General features: G+C 41.5%; 4 protein-coding genes and 1 long non-coding RNA gene across 8 annotated transcripts in view; 2 read left to right on the forward strand and 3 right to left on the reverse strand.

Annotated features, from left to right (window-relative positions):
- The first annotated feature begins 3,004 nt into the window (after window positions 1-3,004).
- Window positions 3,005-7,027, forward strand: ccnp (cyclin P). Of its 2 annotated transcripts, none has more exons than XM_008308524.3 (9): window positions 3,005-3,159; window positions 3,816-3,941; window positions 4,476-4,551; window positions 4,636-4,799; window positions 5,195-5,293; window positions 5,517-5,672; window positions 5,756-5,914; window positions 6,143-6,321; window positions 6,472-7,027. In XM_008308524.3, exons 1-9 carry the CDS (start codon window positions 3,106-3,108, stop codon window positions 6,638-6,640), a joined length of 1,182 nt encoding a protein of 393 aa, XP_008306746.1. In that variant the 5' UTR covers window positions 3,005-3,105; the 3' UTR covers window positions 6,641-7,027. The 2 variants fall into 2 exon arrangements, with proteins under 2 accessions (XP_008306746.1, XP_008306745.1); XM_008308523.3 differs by having other exon boundaries at window positions 3,010-3,159; window positions 3,798-3,941.
- On the reverse strand, window positions 4,999-5,187 carry LOC112486928 (uncharacterized). The gene is made up of 2 exons (XR_003049532.1): window positions 5,139-5,187; window positions 4,999-5,104 (listed from the first exon to the last, which is right to left on the reverse strand). It is a non-coding gene; the product is annotated as an uncharacterized LOC112486928 (long non-coding RNA).
- A 204-nt stretch (window positions 7,028-7,231) lies between the features above and the next one.
- On the forward strand, window positions 7,232-13,401 carry LOC103377649 (CLOCK-interacting pacemaker-like). The gene is made up of 4 exons (XM_008308522.3): window positions 7,232-8,116; window positions 10,570-10,740; window positions 10,830-11,026; window positions 11,537-13,401. Exons 1-4 carry the CDS (start codon window positions 8,101-8,103, stop codon window positions 12,506-12,508), a joined length of 1,356 nt encoding a protein of 451 aa, XP_008306744.1. The 5' UTR covers window positions 7,232-8,100; the 3' UTR covers window positions 12,509-13,401.
- Window positions 13,402-15,287: 1,886 nt separating this feature from the next.
- On the reverse strand, window positions 15,288-20,842 carry LOC103377682 (sodium- and chloride-dependent GABA transporter 2-like). Of its 3 annotated transcripts, XM_025054962.1 has the most exons (15): window positions 20,593-20,836; window positions 20,376-20,510; window positions 19,855-19,995; window positions 19,428-19,515; window positions 19,181-19,313; window positions 18,961-19,095; window positions 18,780-18,883; window positions 17,865-17,880; window positions 17,712-17,820; window positions 17,168-17,280; window positions 16,947-17,084; window positions 16,664-16,766; window positions 16,350-16,450; window positions 16,097-16,267; window positions 15,288-15,556 (listed from the first exon to the last, which is right to left on the reverse strand). In XM_025054962.1, the coding sequence occupies exons 1-15, from the start codon at window positions 20,747-20,749 to the stop codon at window positions 15,449-15,451; spliced, it is 1,752 nt and encodes a 583-aa protein (XP_024910730.1). In that variant the 5' UTR covers window positions 20,750-20,836; the 3' UTR covers window positions 15,288-15,448. The 3 variants fall into 3 exon arrangements, with proteins under 3 accessions (XP_024910730.1, XP_024910732.1, XP_024910731.1); XM_025054964.1 differs by lacking the exon at window positions 20,593-20,836 and having other exon boundaries at window positions 19,855-20,021; window positions 20,376-20,505; XM_025054963.1 differs by lacking the exons at window positions 15,288-15,556; window positions 16,097-16,267 and having other exon boundaries at window positions 16,384-16,525; window positions 16,615-16,766; window positions 20,593-20,842.
- Window positions 20,843-20,970: 128 nt separating this feature from the next.
- Window positions 20,971-21,580, reverse strand: part of vwa7 (von Willebrand factor A domain containing 7) — an 11,448-nt gene continuing 10,838 nt past the window's right edge. The window contains exon 17 of the mRNA XM_008308572.3: window positions 20,971-21,538. Within this exon, the coding sequence (XP_008306794.1) occupies window positions 21,346-21,538 (193 nt within the window). The 3' untranslated portion in view covers window positions 20,971-21,345. The remainder of the gene's footprint in view (window positions 21,539-21,580) is intronic.

The following is a 21,580-nucleotide window of genomic DNA, read 5'->3' on the forward strand; positions in this document are numbered from 1 at the left end:
AAGGAAGGAAGGGTGGAAGGAAGGATGGAAGGGTGGAAGGGTGGAAGGGGGGAAGGGTGGAAGGGGGGGAGGAGGGGGGGGGGGGGGGAGGGGAGGAAGGCTTTGACGCCTCCGTGTTTGCACTGCGTGTGAGTGGACGTGAGGATGCGTTCCCCGAGCGCAGGAGTGTGTATCGACAAGCGTTTTCATCCTCAACCAGATACCAGGAACTACCTACTTAGCTAGTATATAGATAGTATATGTATATAATATATATATATATTAAAAACCATATATTGGTTCACAATGTCATAAGATTGACAACCAAGATTTCACAGTTGTGGCTGTATCGCCCCCTGTTGACTTGGCAGGCTTGTCACACCGCGCCGTCTGTTCCACAAACGTCAGTTACCGTCGATACTTGTTGTAAATTTATGACGCTTAAATCAATAACTCAATAGTTTGAGTGACCATTCCATTCCAAGGTCATTTTCCAGTGAATATGAAAAAAAAACCATCCATTCCTCCTCTGTTTTTATTCCAAGGTAAAATTTTACCCTCAAGTTAAAGAGCTAAGAACCATTCTTTTATTTTAATATCAGTTTGTTTTTGTTTTTTTATGATTTTCGAAGCCTATGAATGTTCCTGTATTTAAATCAAAATAAGTTTATTCTTTTTTTAAGCAACCAGTTTGATTTGATTTAATGCTGTGCACAGAACTAAAAAAAAAAAAATCTATGAAGATCCATTCCTGGAGCAACAACTTATTTCACATTATTTCTTACGTGAGTTGACTGACCAAACCACCAACCTGCCGACAGGTGGCAGTAATCGCAGAGGTTGTGGAGCTGAGATAAAAACAGGCAGTGGAGGAGGACGGGCACGTGCTCCCACATTAGTATTTTTTATTTTATTTTATTATTATTCCATTCTGCTGGAGGAGACGTTGCATCAACATGTTTTATTTTTGTTTGTCTTTTATTTTGTCTGTTTGTTCCTTCATTCCATTGTTTGTTTCATATATTTTGGATGATGCTTTTGCAAAAGTATACGTAATATAAGTTATATATTAAAACTGTATCAACTTTCTTATTTATACAGTCCTTCATTTCAAGTGGTTTCCATCGAAAAACATTTCTGACCTAGCGGAGATGTTGTATATGAATATAAAATATATGCATATAAACAATATATATACACATATATTCATATATGTATATATATAAATACAATCATCAACTGTTGATAAAACAGTGTTTCTCAAACATAGGGCTTTGAAATTAATCATAATGTTTCTGTTCAATGAACGAAGTCGAGGCTCAGTATTTTATTTCTCTGCTGACCTTTTCGACCAATAAACTTCAACAAATATATCTTTTTCATGAATAAATTTAACGCCGTGTGGTCAAGAAACGGGGATAATCCCTTTGAGTAAAAAGTACATTTTGACTCGCTATAATTTCGGTCATAAATCCTAGATTGAGAAACACTGGAAGAAAACGACATACGTCATCATTCAGTTTGTTTTCTATTTGATTTTGAGTGAGTGATGACGGGACTGTGAGTGACTTTGGGAGAAAAGATTTGATTTTGAGTGAGTGATGACGGGACTGTGAGTGACTGTGGGAGAAAAGAAAAACAAAACAAAAAAAAACAGAGAATCAGGACAGAGTGGGTGTTCGAATCATCAATGGCCAGCAGGTGGCCTCAGTCCCCTGCAGGTGATCACGTGAACAAATGGCTTTGATTGACAGTCCACAGCCACCCGCTCCTCTAATCACTGGCGCACGTGTCAAAAAGCCAGGACCAGATTTCACTGCACTGATGGACACCACTGTGGAATTGCCTTCATTGCTATGAGGCCATAAGGGGGTGCTGCTGAGCTTTAATTTATTATTATTATTATAATTTTTATTTATTTTTTTGGTTGTAAAGCCATACACTGAACCTTGCTGCTTCATGCTATAAGCAATTCTTTACAGTTAACATGCAAGCGAAATGCCCTGACCTCTCGTGTAGGCATTCACAGGCACATGAAGTGCCTCCAAACTTTTTTTGTGTAAATACCAAAAAAAGAAGAAGAAAGAAGCTTAATATTGAATGCAGAATTAGAAGGAGAGGCCTGTAGCTTTGTAGCGTTTGAGTTGCTGCTTTACTATGACTATTCTGCTTCTCTGTATGATTCAAAAAGTGATCAAGAATCGGTTGCACACCACCTGCTGGTGTAAATGAGATCTATTTATTTATTGCGCTTGTTGCATTAAGTTGACGCTCTGAGGACAATGGAAAGAAAAAAAATAATAAAAAAATTCAAGGGAGGACACAGGTTTGACCCCCTTTGCAAGATTTAACAATGTAACGGGTGACACTTGCTACGATATGGTAGCTTATAACATTTGCAACTATAATAAGCCAGTAAATATTTTTACTGAATAAAGCCCGCTCTCTCTCTCTCTCTCTCTCGCTCGCTTGCTCTTTTCTTCTGTGTGTGTGGATGTTTTTATTAGTTCTCTAAACAAATTATACAAGAATAAACCCAAACTTTCAGTTCCAAACTTTCCAGTATTTACCAGACCTTGTACTAGTGTTTTTGGCGGTTCTAGATTAAAAAATCCCAGTGGGCTGTAATCTGGCCCCCGGGCCATAGCTTGCCCAGTTTTTTTACTAGATGAACAGATGAAAATGCAGCAGTTTAGAGCGATAAAGGATAAAAAGTCTTCTAAAAAAATAAATAAAATAAAATACAACTGAACTCTTCACAAAATGTCAGAAAAATATAATGTTAAAATGTGTGGAAGTTGTTGACGGTGCCTAAGGAAATGTTTAATTTATAATATTTAATTAAAATAATGTTTAATTAAATTTAAACACCTGGCTTTTGACTAAGGCCTTCCACTGGTTCTCGTGAAACGGTTTGACACATTGAGCCAATTTCAGGGGGCGTCGACCGGAAGTGCTCCTCCTGACCTGTGGGTGTGTCCGGTGTCCACACCCACCTTAGGGCGGCCCACCTGTGTTTTTAAGCGGCCGTGAGCGGCAGCATGGCCGCCCTCTCAGTTCCGCTGACACCTGTGGATAAGTAGCTGCAGCGGCCCTGGCACAGGAACTCTAACTCCGGCTGTGGTCATGGCCAGGACCGGTTTCTCTGACTCCAAGCCTCTGCTGGACTTACACAAGAAGGTGAGCACGTTAGCTTAGCAGGTTACAATTTTCAATTTTACATTTTAATTAGGAGTGTACTCAAAGGTACTTGGATATTAAAACACTGATATTAGAGCGACACGTTTTTATAAATTAAATTTCTCAATTGAACATAAATCCTGGTTCTCTGACCTTAAATCTCGGTTAGTAATTGCAATCAGCAATGATTGTCCGCTGATTGTGACCGCGGCGTAAGGTCTTCATCAACTAATCGATCGACGGAAAAACATCCAAAATATTCGCTGATTTTGTAAAAAAAAAAGTTTAACTTTTTTTTCTTAATGTTCTCTGATTTAAGACTTCCTGTTTAGCAACAGTCATCGAAGTGAACACGCATTTTAAATGGACCGCGTGTGGAAAATGTTTTGTGATTAAGTTTTTATTTATTTAAATTTTAAAGTAGCAGATTCGAGACATTATTATTCGCGGTACCCGGGAGTCAACAACCTGTTTCTCTCTGCGGAAATATTCTTCAATTAAAATAAGTAAAACTCATCGTTTACCCTTAATAGCATAGAGTCGTTTTTATTATTTAGTTTTTTAATTTATTTATTTTTAATCTTGGTGTTGGTGTCAGTACAGCGTTGTTTTGAACATCCGGGATCACATTGTTATAGTCTTGTTGTCCCCCCCAGGCGGACGAGAGGCGAGCCCCGTTAAGAACTTGGGCCAATGCCTGCGGACCTGTGGATCGCTGGCAGCCTGCTGAAGCAGAAGAGTCCAGGATGGTTCCTGTCAGAATGGAGCCAGACTGCAGATGGGTGAGTCTCCTGCCCTGATGGTCACGTCTCCGGCTTAATTTTTTTTTTTTTTTTTAATGACTGGAATTGTTAATGTTTTCCCTTGTCGCCACAGATCTGTAATGTAGATTTTTTTTTTTTAATCTAGAAACAAACTTTAGTTTTGTGTAAACATCCAATCTGGAACAACCAAAGGTTAATATTATAAACACATGAGAAATTAAATTGGAAATAAAACACACATCAGTGGTATTTGTTTGTCTCTTTTCCCTGCGTGCCACTAGAGAGCGCTCCACAGTTTGTGAACCACTGATATACCAAATATATCACACACTAACAAACATGCTAACACTACAAATCCTTCCAGTATATAGGCAGGCCTACTCTAGTACATATTTAATATGATGGGCCAGATTTGGCCCTCGGGCCCTGAGTTTGTCCCGTGTGGTGTATAGTATTAATTTCATAAATATATGTATATTAACTCAGCTTCTCAGTTGACAGTAGTAGGTTGGAATCCAAGGCGTGTGTGGTTTTTGTTTTTCATGTTTGCAGGATCGGAGTTTATTAATGAGAACCAGTGAAGGCATCATCATGGGGTTCCATGAGGACGGTGGGAAACACTCAGCTGGTACCGCGTTCAGTTACTTGAAGGATTTTTGTACTACTTGTCGTGCACCACTGTTTCTTCACTGATTTTAAAATAAATATTTAGATGTGGAGGAACACATGCTTCTGTACCGCCACGGCCTGCGCGGTCTCCACAGCCTACAGACGCTGGTACCCAGCTTGCTGCGCCATGAGGTGGAGACGGCTCTGGAGAAACTGGGCCTTGCGTGGGACCGAAGCTACGCCTGGGACATGTTTTTGATCATGATGGTGAGACCGAATAAGACTGAGTCCCTGTGGAGTTATTATGGTCTGTGCTGCATGGCAGTGCTGGATATTTATTTATTATTTTATTTTTAGCCAGAAAGACCAACTGCAATCGCTTGTTAGCTCAGCAGTGTCACGAGAGTTCCCTCTTGTGGTGGAATTATAAAATGACACGTCATGCAGTGAGGTTTTTTTTTGTTTGTTTTTTGTTTCCCCCTTTCCCCAGTGGGACTGAATGTGGGTCAGAGACACTAATCAGTTTGTTATAATTGAAAACCTATAACTGACTATTTGACTGTGGGGTCAACCTACAGGCCTAGACTATTTGACTGTGGGGTCAACCTACAGCCCTAGAATTGATACCTTTTTTTTTTTTTTTTGACCCCTCCACTCTACAGAGAACTCAGACAGGTAATTCCTTTCCCAACGCTGACCTCCCCCGCCATTTTACAGACATCACCCGTGCTGTGCTGGTGGACTGGCTCATTCAAGTTCACGTGAGCCTCGTATTTGTTCTAATTTGTAAAGGATTTATATTCCAACCTGTTTCACACACGTGAAGGTATTTGTGTACTACTTTACACACAATTACAGCAGCTATAAACCACATCAATTAAGATGTCAATGTCTGCATGAATTACGTAATCAACAACCTACCTTTGACTCTTACTGTTAGCTACTGATTTTCCAACTATAAAAAACACTTTCCATTTCCACCAGGAGAGCTTGCATTTCCAGGATGAAACCCTCTACCTCGCCATTCACCTTGTCAACTGCTCCTTGCGTCAGATCAAGGTGACCACGGTCAATCTGCAGCTCCTCGGCATGGTTTGCCTCTTCCTCGCTGCGAAGAAAGAAGAGTGTCTGCTCCCTGAGGTATGACATGACCATCACTCCCCCTGCCCCATTTCCCACCTCTTGTCAGGCACAAGCAATAAAACCTCTGTGCCTCCCTCCAGGTGTCCGGACTCTGCCTGCTGATGGACCATGCCTACACCAGGAATCAGCTACTGCGAATGGAGCGAAAGGTCTTCTCTGGACTGAAGTTCAACCTGTCCTTCTGTCCCCCACTTCACTTCCTTTTGCTGTTTTCCTCCGTCGCTCGCTGCAGTGCTAATGTAGGCCTAGTTTTCTTTGTCCTACTTTCTTGTCTTGATGTTAGTTATTAGTCTTTTAGCTGTGGCATTTGGGTAGTTGGGAAAATTGTTTTGTGTTTATTTTTTTTGGGGGGGGGTCGATGTCGATCATCTTTTGCCATATTACTGGAATGCTTTTAAAAACTAAGTTCAGCAAATGACACATTGCATCACTCTGTTTTTTGTTTTGTTTTGTTTTTTCTCTGACAGGTGGTGTGGATGGCTCACTATCTGCTGGAGCTCTCTCTCCTGGAGGTTCAGTGTGTGGTCTTTCTACCTGCACAGCTGGCAGGAGCAGCGCTCTGCTTGTCCCGCAAAGTCCTGCAGGAGCCCCTGACCCCAGAAGGGGAGGCTGCTTGGTGTCTGGCCTCCAGTATCCATGTAGGCAGGTGTGCACCGTTGTTGTGATAGGCACCTCTGTGCTCTCTTTTTTTTTTTTTTTTTTTTTTCTTTCTTCTGTGTTTGTGATTTACACAGCAGGGTGTCCATCCTTGCTGTTCCGCTGACCCTGTTCTTATTTTTATTTTTGTGGTTTTCAGTGAGACTGCCCTGCTGAGGATCATGCACATTCTGGCCAACGCTGCATCAAAAGCTCATATCCGAGAAACCTGTGCAACTTTTGTCAAATTCTCCTCCCCGGAGAAGATGTGCGTCAGTAGACACCCGGGTCTAAAGACGGCCCATGCCCTGCTGGGTGTGTGCACTTGACAAAACCGACTCAAAGATCCTCGCTACATCCCACTGAGTCAGGGTATCAATGCCAGACTGATCGCCCCAGGGCGATTTGACCCACGTGATCCGAGCAGCCAGGTCCAGATGACCTGCCCTGAAAATGGGTGAGACGGCCGTGTTAAGTCTCCAACGCTGGACGATATCTGACCCTAGAACTGAGAGCCTTCTGGTATGGCTGTGATTTAGCAAGTCTGTTTGCACATCTTTTAGAATCTTATCTTGCAGCTGATTTTGAATATATATTTGAATTGTAATCATTTGTCCTTGTCTTAATGAAGAGGATGTGGGCTGTCTATGAAATTATTTGAAGATTTTAATGTAAAAAAAAAAAAAAATAAAGTGTCTGCTGCAGAGCTGCTTTTTCATGCATGTTATTTCCGGACATTCCAAAAAAAAAAATCATGGATGAGGCGTATACATATACAGAACCCTGGGAATGCACTACTGTGGACTCACTTGACCCCTCCCTGTCACCTTCATACCAGGAATAGTATTACCAACATGGCAAACATGGAGGGTTTTTTTTTTCTGCCTAATGTTTGGCTCTGAACAGGACATCCAAAAGTGTAAACTATATTTTGATACATTTTAAAAAGGAAAAATTAACAGCGTAGATTTCGCAGCAATAGCCCTTTAGTTCATTTGTGCACCGTGTGAAATCACATGTTACTTGAAAAGCATTGATCCGGAGATGACAAAACAAAGCAAAAAAATTTTGTGTGAAAAAAGGAAAAAATTGTGCAAAAACTTTAAACTACAGTCTGATGTAAATCACCTCCAGCATATCTAGACATGTAGCCCATAAAATCTGCTTTCTGCCTTCTGTCGTAAATCCAAAATGTGTCGTGGGGGGCGGGGGTGTTCCATTACAACATGTACACAGATCACACAATAGTTTGAGCTGTGGTAATAGTATAATGATTCAAAGCACATTTCAGGTTATATTTACGCCATAATATCGTTATTTATTGACGTGTTTTAATCCTAACTTTTGCTCGTCCGTCGCCACAGCCGTGTTTTTGTCCCTCTTTTTTTCAGTTACTTCTTTCCGTACTACCACAGTGTCTGTGTACACGTGCTTTCGACGCTGATTGGCTCCCGTGTTTTTACCAAAGGCCAATCAGCGCCTCACGCCTCGGTAGCTAGTCTGTCTGTTCAGTGGAAGCCCCGCCCCCACAGGCGGCTCGGGTTGTGAGTTCAGTTAAGGTAACGCGGGCACTGACACTTGGCAAAGTCCGGCCTTTTCACCCCTACTTTATATCGAGCTGCACGTTACTACATTTGTTCTTCCACAACGGGCTGAAATGACGCGACTTGTCAACATCTGTTTCTCTTCTGCTCAATTTAACATTTCGTCCATAATTCAAATGGCGACATCAAGCTAGTTACAGTTATCCACGGGTATTTTCAAAATAAAAGCTCGAAAGCCGGCGCGGATGGACAAACCTCCTGGTAAGTTATCTCCTGTTGACTTGAAATAAACAGCGTTCCATTTAATGTCATTATCGCTGTTCATTAAGTAATTTCACTGCCATTAAATATATTTAGCCAGGTATTATATAGGGGTTTGTGTTAAGACTAAGCGGAAGTGTCGTCGTCTTAGTCTAAACGAGCATTCATTTAACTGCTTTTCCCCACACTTGGTACACTTGACAAAGAGAGAAAAACGAATCATTTAAACTAATAATTTCGACATTTATTTGTCATATGATGTAACCGATTGTTACCACCAACGTTTCGGTGCAACAGTTACCCTTCTATGAAGAGAAAAAATGCCAATATACGTAAATAGTTGTCTTGGACACTTGGAGGCTGTTGAAAAAATGCCAATATACGTAAATAGTTATGTCTTGGAGACTTGGAGGCTGTTTCTTTTTTCTTTTGCAGAGATGTGATAATAAAGGCATTTGTTTTATTACTCGTAAATCCCATAACTTCGCTTCCTGCTGTTAGTGTTGTATGACTTTGAATTTTGTAGCTCAATTCGCGCACATTTTAGACGCGTATCGTTTATCGTGTAAAACCTACCAAGAAAGATAGATTGCAAGTACTTCCGTTTGTACAGTGCGTGTTTACGATAGAAAGTGTATGTCAGAGAGGGCTGGGACGTAAATGCAGTGTTGCATAACAAGGAGTGGAAGTTGCGTTCAGGAACAGTTCCCCTCTTAAAATGTCCGGAGCCACAAAAAAATAAATAAAATAAAATAAAAATCTTTGACTGGACAGGTGTATGAGATAAACACAGCTTGTGTTTGACATGTTGACACTTCCTGTCCTGAACTGACCCAGAGGCACACTGCTGCTGTCGTAGTTTCACAACATAAATTTAACCTTTTACTGCTTCACCAGTGACACTTGCACACGGCAGTTTTGTTTGGCTGCATTTGCTGAAAGTGCAGGACTGCAAAAAAGACAGACATGGAAGTCATTGCATTGAAAGAATCAGTACCAGGTTTTATTTTCCCAGAATGACAATAAGATAAACTCGTATTTGAGGCAGTTCTACAAACATGTGTCTCATACTTATTTACTGACATTTGTTTGTGTTGATGTAACTGGAGATTTGCTGTTTTGTTGAACTGACATCTGAGTGGCAACACGTTACGTTTTAAGACTGAATTCTCATTATCACTTGCAAAGGGATAAAAGGATTTTTTTAAGTGAATGTACCTTTTAATTCATGCCAGAATATGCAAAAAAACAAACAAAAGAACTTGGAATAGAAGTGGAGTCTAGCTGCAGCCCCCACTGCAGTGTGATTATATGCCACAAGGCTACACTGTCAGTTCCTGTTTCGCAGTGAAATCCATCCCTCCTACTGCTTTGTGGAAAACAACACTCTGAGAGCACTGTGGGCTGCTGATGTCATGTGAGGACATCTATAAGAGGCAGCACGGTTGTTGATTTCCCCCGTCAGACTCAGACACCCATAAAGGGCAGAATGATAAGAAATGCACACAAACGACCAATTCATAAAACGGTCCACGACCAGATGATTTTGTTTGACGAGTCCTGTAATACTATGGATTTGTAGGACAAAGGTCTGCTGAAATATGAGCTGTGTACGGACTAACCACCCACTCTTAGCCTAGGGATAATGTTTGATCTTAGTTAAAACCCATTTAAATTTTCTCTGCTCACTTTGTTCCTTCAGTTCACTGATACGTACGTATCACCACCGTTGACAGACACAATGTAAACAGAGGTGGTGCCCGGCTGGTGTCGACAGCTTTATCCTCCGGAGTCACCGCAAATCAAGTTATACTGCATTTATATGGTTTTCATACCATATGTAACAACGCTCGGAATGCGGTGTACCGTAATCTGAATTATGAATTATTCATTTTTATTCTCTACTGTTGATCATTGTTTCCCAAAGACTGGGTTGCGACCCTCAGGTGTGTAGCAAGATTATTGTTTTTTGGGTCGTGAAATTTTGTGACTTTTAAAACACTGCTGTAGACAAATTGAAGGTGAACGTGAAGGTTTGATGTTTTGTTGACGTTATCAGTGCCTGCCTTTAATCTTCTTTATTCTTCTCTTTTACATCTGGATTAACTATTTCACTGCACTATTGGACTTTTTACTTAATTTTACATTGGTAACAAAATATATATATATCTGGATTAACTATTTCACTGCACTATTCGAATTTTAATTAATTTTACATTGGTAACAAAATATCTATATATATGTAAAAAAACACCCACGTTTAGAAGGAAGCAGAAATATAATTTGCATGTTCTAACGCCAGTGTCATAATCAGGTGATAGAGCTTGTCCCAACATGCAGTGTGTGTGTGTGTGTGTGAGACAGGCACCGTGTGAATCCTTTGTTGTTTGTCATTGCTAACTATTCACTAGCGACACTCAGTAGCATGTTCTTTGTGTTCTCCTGTTTATTAGGGTCCAGCATGCCAAAGGAGTTGCCTGGTCCCAGTGAGCACACTCCCTGTGGTACGTCCAAAGATAAGAGCAACACGACCGCTCCTGTGGCAAGTCATGACACTAAAGACACAGGAAACACCAGCGGAAGTGGCTCCCGCTGCAGCTCGGAAAAAGACTCGGGCTACTCTGGTCAGTTAGATGACGGAATTAGAAATGACCCCAGTAGAGCGTGTTTTTGTTTTTGTTTTCAACTGTATGCTAAACTGTCTCCTCTGCAGAGAGTTCCGACTGGCAGCAGACAGATGCAGAAGACCAACAACGCAGCAAAAGTCCATCCAGAGGCAGCGAGCGTATCGAAACATCGCAGTCAGGCCAAACTCAAGCAAATGGCCAAGGAACTCCTGGAATTTCTTCTCTTATTCCAGCGCAGCCCAGTCTCCCCACTGTTTACATCCTTAAGAACATGTTAAAGCAGGTATGACACACTTTTAGTCGTTAAACGTCGTTAAAAGTTGATGTCGGCCGTTTCATCTCAGTTGTAGTCTTTTGACTAAACTGAGTCTCAATGAAAAGTCCTTAAGATTTGTTTGAATTTTAGTTTAATTTTAGTCGATTATTGATTATATTTATTTTAATTTTTTTATTTTACAAAAATGGTTGGATGTTATATATATATATATATTCCATATATCTCTCCTACAGGACATGTTTTGGTCAAGCTATTTCACAGTCATCCAGCAAACTCAGCTCTGATTGGCTCTTGCCCTCCTTTGTTCCCTTTAGTTTATTTAATGAAAATATTACTGATTGCATTTGATGTCTGTCAGGTTTTTTTTTAGTTTTGTTTCTATGAGTTGACTAATATATATTTTTTTTATTTTATTGGTTAATTCAGTTTTCCTCATTTACTCACTTGGTAGTTTGCCGTTAAAGTCCGTTCGTCTCTGCGTCTCATTCTTGCTTTTGTCTTCCTCCGACCAACCAGCCGGACGCAACCCAGAAAAAAGGGCCGCTGCTGTGGAAGAATAAAAACAGTTCTGCGACGCCTCACATGATTCTCTGCCAGCAGCCCATCCTGCTGCCGACCAACCTGCAGCCACACAAGTCCTTGTCCCGGAAGCTCGGTGTCACCGGCAGGAAAACAAACGGCGCGTACTTCCCCATATTTAACTCTTATCCTCGCATCGCACCGCACCCCAGCAAGAAGCCGTCTGATAAGTCTTCAGTAAATGACGACCCCCAAAATATGAATAAGCGAGTGTTCACAGAACACAAGACTGATGGAACCAGAAGTCCAGCAGAGCAGCACTTTCTTAAACAGCCCAAATTAGCAGCAGCAGCAGTGTCTTCTGGACAGCCATATTCCTCCACCACCAGAGGTGCTGTATCGTCCGACGCTTCCTCAATGCAGAGCTCTCTGTCTGCATCTACCGTCTCCAATTCTTCTTCCGTCCTTGCGACCAGAGGCCTTTTCAAAAACAGCACTAACACCACTCGCCACCGCCGTTTCGTCAACACGTTAGAAATCCTCAAACAGTCGGGCCTGTTGGACCTGACGCTGCGCACTAAGGAACTGCTGCGTCAGAGCAACGCCATAGATCAGGATATTGCCCAGTTGCGACAGCACACACAGATACTTTGCCAGGTTGCTAACAAACACAACCGCAACAAAGACAATATCATGTCCTGGGAAACTCTCCACACAACCATGGCCGAGTCCAGCAACTACCCCGACCTCAAAGACCTGCAGGAGTTCCAAAGTCCATCGCATCCCAACTCTACTGGTCACCTGGACAACAGGCCACTCTCCACTGAGGGTCCAAATGTTCCGCCCTCTCCACTTCTCAACACGTCATTAGCCTCAAACCAGGACTTTTGTGGCTCTCAGCAGCCACAGTCAGAACCGAGCCAGGACTTCGAGGCGATGGAATTGTCTGCCGACGATTCTGCAGGTTGAAACAACCTGGAATGCCTTTAGGAAACAGAGGGAACGTTCTCAGGACCAGCCACTCTTAGTTGGGTTCACTAACCAACTGGTCGTTAGGTTCACGTGTTGTGGTTGTGCAGTTTAAAGAAAAAAAATCCAGTTTGTCAACAGTCATAACTCTGAGATTCATGGTCACAAAAAAAATGTCAGTAGGAAACAAAATAATAGGAAATTTTAGGCAGATTTTGAAAATGCTTTTTGCTTCTAAACATTCTCAAAATCCCATTGCAAGTTTCAGGCAACATAGACCGGTTTCTTACCATCGCACAGCTACGGTCCGTTGTCGTTGTACACCATGATGTACTCCAGTGTAGCGAGGACACAGTGCTAGGCTAGGATTTCTCTACATGTCTTCTCACTCATTGGCTGGTTCCCCATCGGACATGTTCCTGCTGGACAGCTGCATGTGTACGAGGCCCATTTATTCTTCTTTCGAGGTGAGGTTGTACCAACGCTCGCATTATACGTACCACTCCTTTTAATACATTGATTGGTTCATGTTACTTTGCACTTGTAATGATCTTTGAAGCAAAAAGCAATCATCATCATTATCTGCACCACAATTTTTAATAACAGCAGGCGGTCCGAGGTGGTCCATGTTACACCCTCTTTAGTCGTATAATTTTAAAGTACCACTCATTCCTAAGACATCTTCTCATATCACCTTTTATATCATAGAACATTGGCAGGGTGAACGAAATCCCGGCACTGGAACTGTTTTGAGCACCTAATTGAAATGAATGGTGTTTTCCAAAAAGGAAGCTGGTTTACACACAAGGTGTCCTTAAAGTACTTTACAATATTTCTTGTGTGTAGGATCAGGGTTTTTTTTCTAATTTTGTTGTCACTCTACACTAATACCTTCAAAGATACTTGGTTGGTAAATGGGTTGATATAACGTCCTGTCTTTGAAGGATCAGTAACTTTGATCAGTGCCTTTTGAACAACATTGATTCAATAACACCAGAGAATTCCGTCCTCTCCTGGAGTCTAGTACTGCAGTACCGTAGTACTGCAGTACTGTAGTACTGCAGTACCGTAGTACTGCAGAGAATCTCCTCCTGTTACACGACATACTACAGTACATCACACTGGAACTCTACAGGAACTTTGTATTTGAATGCTTCCCCCGGTAATGCCTTAAATACCTTTTCCATGGTTTAATGTGCTTTAGGAGAACACCTTTACGAGGGATGTCCGATAATATCGGCGATATTAGCAAAATTATGCAAAATTTGAAAGAATCGTTATCGGTTTTTTTTTTTTTCCTCTGATAATGAAAACCCGATAATGCAATGACTGGGTTTTGCCAAATCCTAAAAATAGTTTTGGGGAAAAACAGCTGCATGTGAAAGTGAAAGTCACTAGATGGCAGCATTGCAGCTAATCAGGGAGTGGCATGAAGAATCCTGGTGCCAGCAACTCATACAGTGGTTATTACAGATAAATAAGTAAATATTACCAGACCTATATCGGTATCGGTTGATATCGGAATCGGAAATTAAGTGTCTGGACAATATCGGCATATGCGATATCAGCAAAAAGTTAATATCGGACATCCCTACTCTTTACTCATTTGTCACGTACAGTATTGCACTTCTTTTTTTTTAAGTACACTATTTTTAAATGACTTTATACTGTGAGACGTGAACACAGTATCTGCCACAGGGGGCAGTCACGCCATTTCCTCTCATGCAGCTGCTGTTTGTAACCATTCACGTGGAACATTTTTTTCACCGAGCCAGTAATTGTTCGTTTTGTTTTGTTGTTTTTTCAAAGATGTAGCAACGCTTCCGTTGTCCGAGGGACTTTGACATTGAAATGTGTATAAATATATATATATATAAATATACAGTGTAACCGTGTGTTGATTTAATGCATGCAGTGTTTTTGTATATTTTTATTTACTTCTCTGTGCTTGTGGTCAGGACAGACAGCACTGTCAACAATGCACATATTTCTGAATCGTTGAGTGGTTTTTAAAGTGTGTTTTTTTTTTCGTATCTGTACAGCACTCTAATAAAGCAATATCATATGTAATTGTCTCAGTTTGTCCTCCTTTTTCGTAGAATTGTGTTAAATTGTTAAACTGGGTCATAGATGGAAAATCTCTAGAGAAGACATTCTGAGGATTTACCAGTTGAACAAACTTCTGACTGATACGTAATATCCTTTATTCTATTGTTCGTACCAACCATGTCTTTCAAGAGAGTCAACAATCCAACAGATCTTATATAACATGGAGCTTATTATAGGTAATTAAGCCGACAAACAACTGGTAACGCCCACAGTCATTTCACTCGTCTCTCACTGTATCGCAGTTTGACTGTTTGTCCCTCAGTTCAACGTGTGTTTTAATATTGTAAAGGCATTCTTGTATTGTGTTTTTTCCCAGCTTTTTTGCTGTGTATAAATGTTTTTACATTTCCAATATTTTCATTATTTTTGTGATAAATACGATGCCTCCTAAAGGCTTTGTAAATGGTTAATATTATTTATAATAATATTATTATTAATATCTCGCTGTCATTTTAGAGTGACGACTGCAATGAACAACAACAAATGTTTTTATTTCATTGTGGCTCGAAGTGAAATATCGGTAACGTAAACATTTCATCTGTACAGTATATATCGCCGATAATCTTATGTTTACGTTTTTTGTTTTTTTGTTATTTTTGGACTGTTGTCGATAACCTTTGATTTCCATGGGTTTTTTTAAAAAAAAAAGCCAAAAACAGGAAGTCCGATAATCTTATGTTTACGTTTTTTGTTTTTTTGTTATTTTTGGACTGTTGTACAATAACCTTTGATTTCCATGTTTTGTTTTGTTTTTTAAAAAAGCCAAAAAACAGGAAGTCAGCTGCAGCTGTAGTTGATGGAAGAATAAATCTCTTTCAAATCAGCTTCATATCAGGCTGTGAAATGTTGGGCTTCTTCGTCTCTGATGTTCTGCAGCTCTGTGTCTTTCTGTGTGGTCAGAGAGCGGTCAGGATCAGGCCAACACAGACTGTGGAAACGCTGAGAAAACAACACAAATACAACACTCAGCTGTAGTTGATGGAAGAATAAATCTCTTTCAGATGAGCTTCATATCAGGCTGTGAAATGTTGGGCTTCTTCGTCTCTGATGTTCTGCAGCTCTGTGTCTTTCTGTGTGGTCAGAGAGCGGTCAGGATCAGGCCAACACAGACTGTGCTTACGCTGATGTTTCAACACAAATACAACACAAACAACACAAATAAAAGTGTCATCCGTTGATCTGGAACAAAAGTAGCAACAAAATATTTTTCCCTTTTTTATATATATCAGATAACTTAGAAATAGTTAAAATAAGTCCATATCAGTGGTGTCAAAAGTAGAGGGCAGGGGCCTCCCAATGGGTCACAGCAAAACTAATACATTTTTAATTTTAATAATTTCTTCAATTATGTGGAAAATGCACTTGTTTTTTCATTATTCCACCACCAGGACGTTGGAATTATTAATCACTTTTTTTAATGAGAAAAACACTTTTATTAGAATTTTAATTTTTAAATGTGGAGTTGACGGGCAGTCCCACCTGACTGAGGCTTCCAGTGCCAGTTCCCAGTTTATATAAAGCCCAGCCTGGCACCAGCAGGATGGAGGAGAGGGCCAGCAGCCAACCGAGCACGTAAGCCCAGGCAGGGTACACGTACCAGCGGTTGAAGGTCAGAGGCTGGTACTCAATTAAAGACCAAACAAAAGATACCTGAACAAGAACAGTAAAATAAAATTTAAAAAAAGTTTGAAAGGTACTGATGGCTAACAGCCTGACGGCCTGACAGACTCACCAGACTGACGAGCGGTGTGACGTAGAGCCAGCAGATCTTGAAGAATGGATTGGCCTTCGCGCCCGTCATGTCTTTGATGATGTCATAGAGCCGCTCGACCCCTTACAGGGAAGGAGATGAGATGAGGTCACGTAAACAGAGCAACAATTGAATTACAGCACATGCGTAGGACGGGCCTGATGGAATTAAAGGAAAAACACATTTATTTGATTTGAAGTGTAAAAAAAAAAGTTCAGTTTTTTTGTGTTGTTTATCTTTAACTTACATTGAATTTTTTTTTTTTTTAATCCAAACACATTGATAACCGTTCTCACCAAAGATCCATCCCAGTGCCAGACTTTCAAACATACACAGAAACAGGATGCAGCCTCCGTTACAGGCGTAATAGTCGAACATCTGGAACACATACATTCCTCCCTGGAGACGAAAAGAAAACAGAATTTTTTTTTTCTTATCCCCACATTTTTGAAAGCTTTTAAGTGTATTTTTAATTTTAATTTAATGCTAAAAATGTCACAATGTTTTCTTATTTTTATTTATTTTAATTTTTTTTGTGTACGTTGTGACAACAAATGATAAACACAAATATATTCTGACCTGAGTGATCATGACCAGCTGAGAAAAGAAACATATGAGGCAAAAAAGGAGTAGAAACAGTTCCCGTCGGCCGGCTTTGCGTAACACTTTGGGGAACATATCGGTGATTGACGTCATCATCACCTCCATGCCCACGAACTGGAGGAACGAAAAAAAGGAGCAGGTTTGTCCTTTTTAAATCAAATATATGAAGACATGGAGTCCTGTGTTCTCTGCCTCACCTGAGTGTCCAGACCCAGGAGGATGAGCATGATGAAGAAACAGATGGACCACAGCTGAGGGAGAGGCATCATGGCCACAGCCTGAGGATAGGCGATGAAAGCCAGGCCAGGACCTGGAAACCAACAGCACCACCGTGTCACATTACCATCTGCCCCACCATGAACTGTGAGGTTATTATAGGACAGTGAATGAGACGAGAGGATGAGGACAGAATAAATGTTATTGTAAAACAAAACAAAGAGCAAAGGGTGGCAGCATCTGGGGCAACCGCCTGAAAATCTCAAGAGAGATCCAAGGGTCAAAGGTCACTCTGAACATAGCTGTATAGAGATCTACAACGATGCAGAAAATATATATTCACGGCCCTCATTGTCGTTGATTAGGTCATCCTGAAGATGGCAGCAAAGACCAGAAGAAAAAAAACAAAAACACCTGATATCAGTGTAAAAGAATGAATGTTGTTCAGCTGCAGATCTGAAGCTGCTCTGACGTCATCAGTCGGTCACAAGTAGAACATAGTGACATTTTTTAATATTTTGATACCTGACTCTGCCACCTCTGAAATAGGAACCCCTTGTTCATTAGCCATGAAGCCGAGCACTGAGAAGACAGCAAACCCAGCCACCACGCTGGTCCCACTGTTCAGCAAACAGGCAGTCTCTGGGGGGCCACGCTGGTCCCACTGTTCAGCAAACACAGCCACAGGCAGTCTCTGGGGGGAAAAAATAAAAATAAAAATAAAAATAAAAATAGTGTGTGTGATTTTCACGTGTTAAATTTGGGATGAATTATTGTCGAGATAATTTTATCTACATATTCAATTTAGTTTCCACTACATGAAAAGTTTAAATTAAAAAAATAAATAAAAAAACATGTTTTTGGCAGCTCGGTATGTCTGTGTGTTGTTTTGTTTTTTAAGATTAGGACACGTGACACAAGTCAGCTGACGTCACGATCAGGTGACTTGAATCTGGCGTAAACGAGTTCCCACTGCCGTGCTGAAATAACGCGTTAATGATGTGGGATCTTCCGGAACCTGTTGCTCCTCCGAACATGTTCGGCTCTGTGTTGAACAATCCAGAAAAAACCCGCTTTACGGCTAATTAGTGATTTGCACGTTCCTGGTTCGTGAAATGATTACGGCGCGTGTTTCACCGGTGGATGTGAAACACCAGAAGCCGGGGAATGTTTCTTCAGGCACCGCCCTTCAGTACGTCACACGGACTCGGATATGCGGAAGGAATTCGCGTTAACGTTCAGGAGGGAATGCTCGGACAGACCGCTGCACCTAATGTAAGTTAAAAGTGTGCGTGTGTGTGTGCGTGTGCGCGCGGTGCTGTCGAAGATTTTCCAATTTTGCTTTACTGCTGCGTAAACTTATTTATTGGCAGAACAATTAAATGCTCTTCCACTGGATGGCAGCAGAGGGCTATGGTTAAGGTTATGTTTAAGAATCAGAGCTGTTGAAGATTATCTTTGTGTGTCTTTCTTCAATTCCTGCGAGTATATCAGTGTTGTCTTCAACTTAACAGGCTGAACTTTCACACTGACTTAGTCGTGGCTCAAAAAAAAAAAAGTTTGGAGGATGGTTAGTCACTGACCAGCACTCACCTGTAGCAGTTATTGTTGTAGGAGTTGTAACTCCCGAGCACCGTCAACGTCCCCACACCCAGACTGTAGGAGAAGAAGATCTGAGCCCCAGCCTCCATCCACACCTGTCCTGTCAGAGTAGCAGTGAGTACATCTGTCCACACGGACTCTCAGGTGTAGCAGTGGACATCCATGCAGCTACCTGAGGATCTGTGAGACGTGATGGATCGGGCAGAAGGTAGAACTTCACTCCTTCGATAGCGCCAGGGAGAGAAAGTCCTCGAATCAAGAGGATGAGCAGCATCACGTAAGGAAAAGTGGCGGTGAAATAAACCACCTGGACAAAAACAGGACGGGTGTGACATACAGTATATATGTCGGTGTATGTTCATGTAGCTCAGAGCTAACATTTGCTGCTATACCTTTCCTGTGGATCTGACGCCTTTCCAGACACTGAAGTAGCAGGCCGCCCACATGACGATGAGACACAACAGTATCTCCCAGCGAACGCTGCCTAATTCGTTGATACCGCTAGAAATAGACAACACTCGCCGTCTGGGAGAGACGTGATGTCATATTTAACATAGTTTAGCTAAAAAAAATTGCACAGATAAATAAAGGAGAGATGATTCACCAGTGGAAACAGAAAAAACGGAAAAAAAGATTTACTCCCAGAATTCTGTAGCGGCGGAGGAGGAGTTCGTCTGATTGGTCCATTGCAGAGAGTTGTTTCTTGTTGAAATGTCGATGCAGTTTTCTGACAGAAAGTGAGTAAAAAAATATTTCAAATGTATAATAACAAACACCTGTATTGGAACTTTTTGACTCATCAATTCCTGCGAGTATAATAATATTTGTTTTAAAAATAATATTTTAAAAGCAAAGTCAACGGACAACAGCGATTAAATTCCGATGAGCGGCTACAGTTCCAAAGTCCTGGTTATTGAATGTCGATTTCTTGAAATACCTGTGCTGTTGTTTCACAGCAGGTTAGACATTGGAGGTGAGGAAAGGTTAACTCGTTATCACCACTGAGTTCTGGTCATCTGCCCCCTTCTGGACTGTTGCATGAGTGCAAAAGACAGACGTGTGTTACCTGTGTTCCAGTAGTTGTTGCAGCTGGACCAGGGCAGCTCCGAGCTGAAGGAAAAGACCAGGTAGAGCAAGGACCAGGACAGAATGATGATGTAGGTCATACAGCTGTAGAGAATGATCAGCTGACCTCCGTAGCCGATACCTGCACAGGTGGACACGGCCAAAACCCTGACCTTAGTCAGTCATGGAGTCATGACTCAGTCAGTCATGGAGTGTTAAATGTTAAGCTATTGTTTCAAATCGCTCTTGAAATGTTTAGGACAAACTGATGAGCTACGGTCGTTTCTGGCTTTTTATTCAGTGACCTGGAATTTATTACTAACTATTAATAACATTTTTTTATTTGTGATCCTTCCACTCAGATTTGTTCTTGTTGAGAATGTTTTGCAGTCATCACTTTCTCAGTTTTGTTCAGACCTCAGTTTCCTGCTAAATACGCTTTCTTTGACCTTTGACCCTCATCAAACCATATACCAGAAATACCTAAATATTTTCTGCGTTAAAAAAAGGGAGACTTCTTACCTTCTGCCAATGGACACAGCTTCCTCCAGCAGGTGACGGCGCCCTCTTGTGTGTACTGTCCTATGGTCGTCTCCAGCAGGAACAGTGGGACGCCACAGGTCACAACAAAGACTACGTATGGCACCAGGAAAGCACCTGAATTCCCAAAATATAAAACCCCGCACTTACACATATTCACCACAACACCACGTGTGTTTCCCAGCATCAAACTTCTTACCGCCGCCGTTCTTGTAGCAGAGGTAGGGAAACCTCCAGACGTTGCCCAGGCCGACAACATTTCCTGCCACAGCTAGGAGAAACTCCGTCTTACTGCCCCAGTGCCCTCGAGCCTCTAACTGCTCCGCCTTGTTTTGCGATGAACCGATTTTCTTCATCTTGGCTAAATGACCATCTGGAGGCCGTTCCTCCTCTGTGTCTGCTGCGCTTTGTCTTGGCGTTGGTCTCTGAAATACCTTTTCTACAAATATCTACACAACGAGCAATTGGCTGAGCTGAGCCTGTTAATCAGTTGTTGATCCATATGCAGAGAATCAACTTTGGGTAAGCCAAAAAAAAAAAAGAAAAAAAAAGTGGGTCAACTCCACGGCACTGGGAATAGTAAAAACTAATCTCATAAAATAATTATTTGTGATTTAAACATAAAAAGTAACGCACCTTCATTTTTTGTTAAAGTTTTCTGCGGGCATTTAGTACAGCTGTCGACACACGAAAAACAGCAGGTGATTAAAACGGACCCAAAACTATTATTTATTCAGTGCATTTTTCACCACAGCAGGAGAACAAACGACATTTGTCAGTCATACAGCTCTTTTTCTCCAAAGCGTTTAATCTACAGGATTTTCTTCAAATGATCGTCTTTCTCTGTGTCTGTGGTTTGAACAGACGCGTCAGTATTCGAGGGACAGTTGAAGTTTTTAATGTTTTTATATCTGTGGTTCAGTGAGCAGAGGTGGTTCGTGTTCCTGCACAGTCAGAGAAACCAGAGCAGCGCAGGAAACACGTGAAGGACAGCAGTGAGTCTGACCAACGCCGCTCCACTGATTTCTGTGCTCTGATCCCCTTGTTCTCTGTGCTGACCGGTCGATAGGGGGCAGCGTCTCATGTTTCCGGCGGTATCCCACACCAGCAGCTCTGCCCGAGAGGAGCAGCAGCTGGACGTGTACCTCAACCACAGTCGGTGGGACGAGCCCTGGAGACAGTACGAC

The sequence above is a fragment of the Cynoglossus semilaevis genome, chromosome 4 (genome assembly GCF_000523025.1).
Source record: "Cynoglossus semilaevis isolate Cse_v1.0 chromosome 4, Cse_v1.0, whole genome shotgun sequence".
NCBI classification, from domain to species: domain Eukaryota; kingdom Metazoa; phylum Chordata; class Actinopteri; order Pleuronectiformes; family Cynoglossidae; genus Cynoglossus; species Cynoglossus semilaevis.

Bases quoted from the DNA above. Each gene is read 5' to 3' on its own strand.
- LOC103377682 (XM_025054962.1), bottom strand. From the start codon at position 20,749: ATGAAGAAAATCGGTTCATCGCAAAACAAGGCGGAGCAGTTAGAGGCT. The intron at 17,281-17,711 runs GTATCAAAATAT...GTTGGTTTCCAG, and splicing joins TTCAGAGGTGGCAGAGTCAG to GTCCTGGCCTGGCTTTCATC. The intron at 16,767-16,946 runs GTCAGAATATAT...TTTCGTCTCCAG, and splicing joins AGCTGGTCATGATCACTCAG to GGAGGAATGTATGTGTTCCA.
- ccnp (XM_008308523.3), top strand. From the start codon at position 3,106: ATGGCCAGGACCGGTTTCTCTGACTCCAAGCCTCTGCTGGACTTACAC. The intron at 4,552-4,635 runs GTACCGCGTTCA...ATAAATATTTAG, and splicing joins CGGTGGGAAACACTCAGCTG to ATGTGGAGGAACACATGCTT. The intron at 5,915-6,142 runs GTAGGCCTAGTT...TTTCTCTGACAG, and splicing joins TCGCTCGCTGCAGTGCTAAT to GTGGTGTGGATGGCTCACTA.
- LOC103377649 (XM_008308522.3), top strand. The intron at 10,741-10,829 runs GTCAGTTAGATG...TCTCCTCTGCAG, and splicing joins AAAAGACTCGGGCTACTCTG to AGAGTTCCGACTGGCAGCAG. The intron at 11,027-11,536 runs GTATGACACACT...CCGACCAACCAG, and splicing joins TTAAGAACATGTTAAAGCAG to CCGGACGCAACCCAGAAAAA.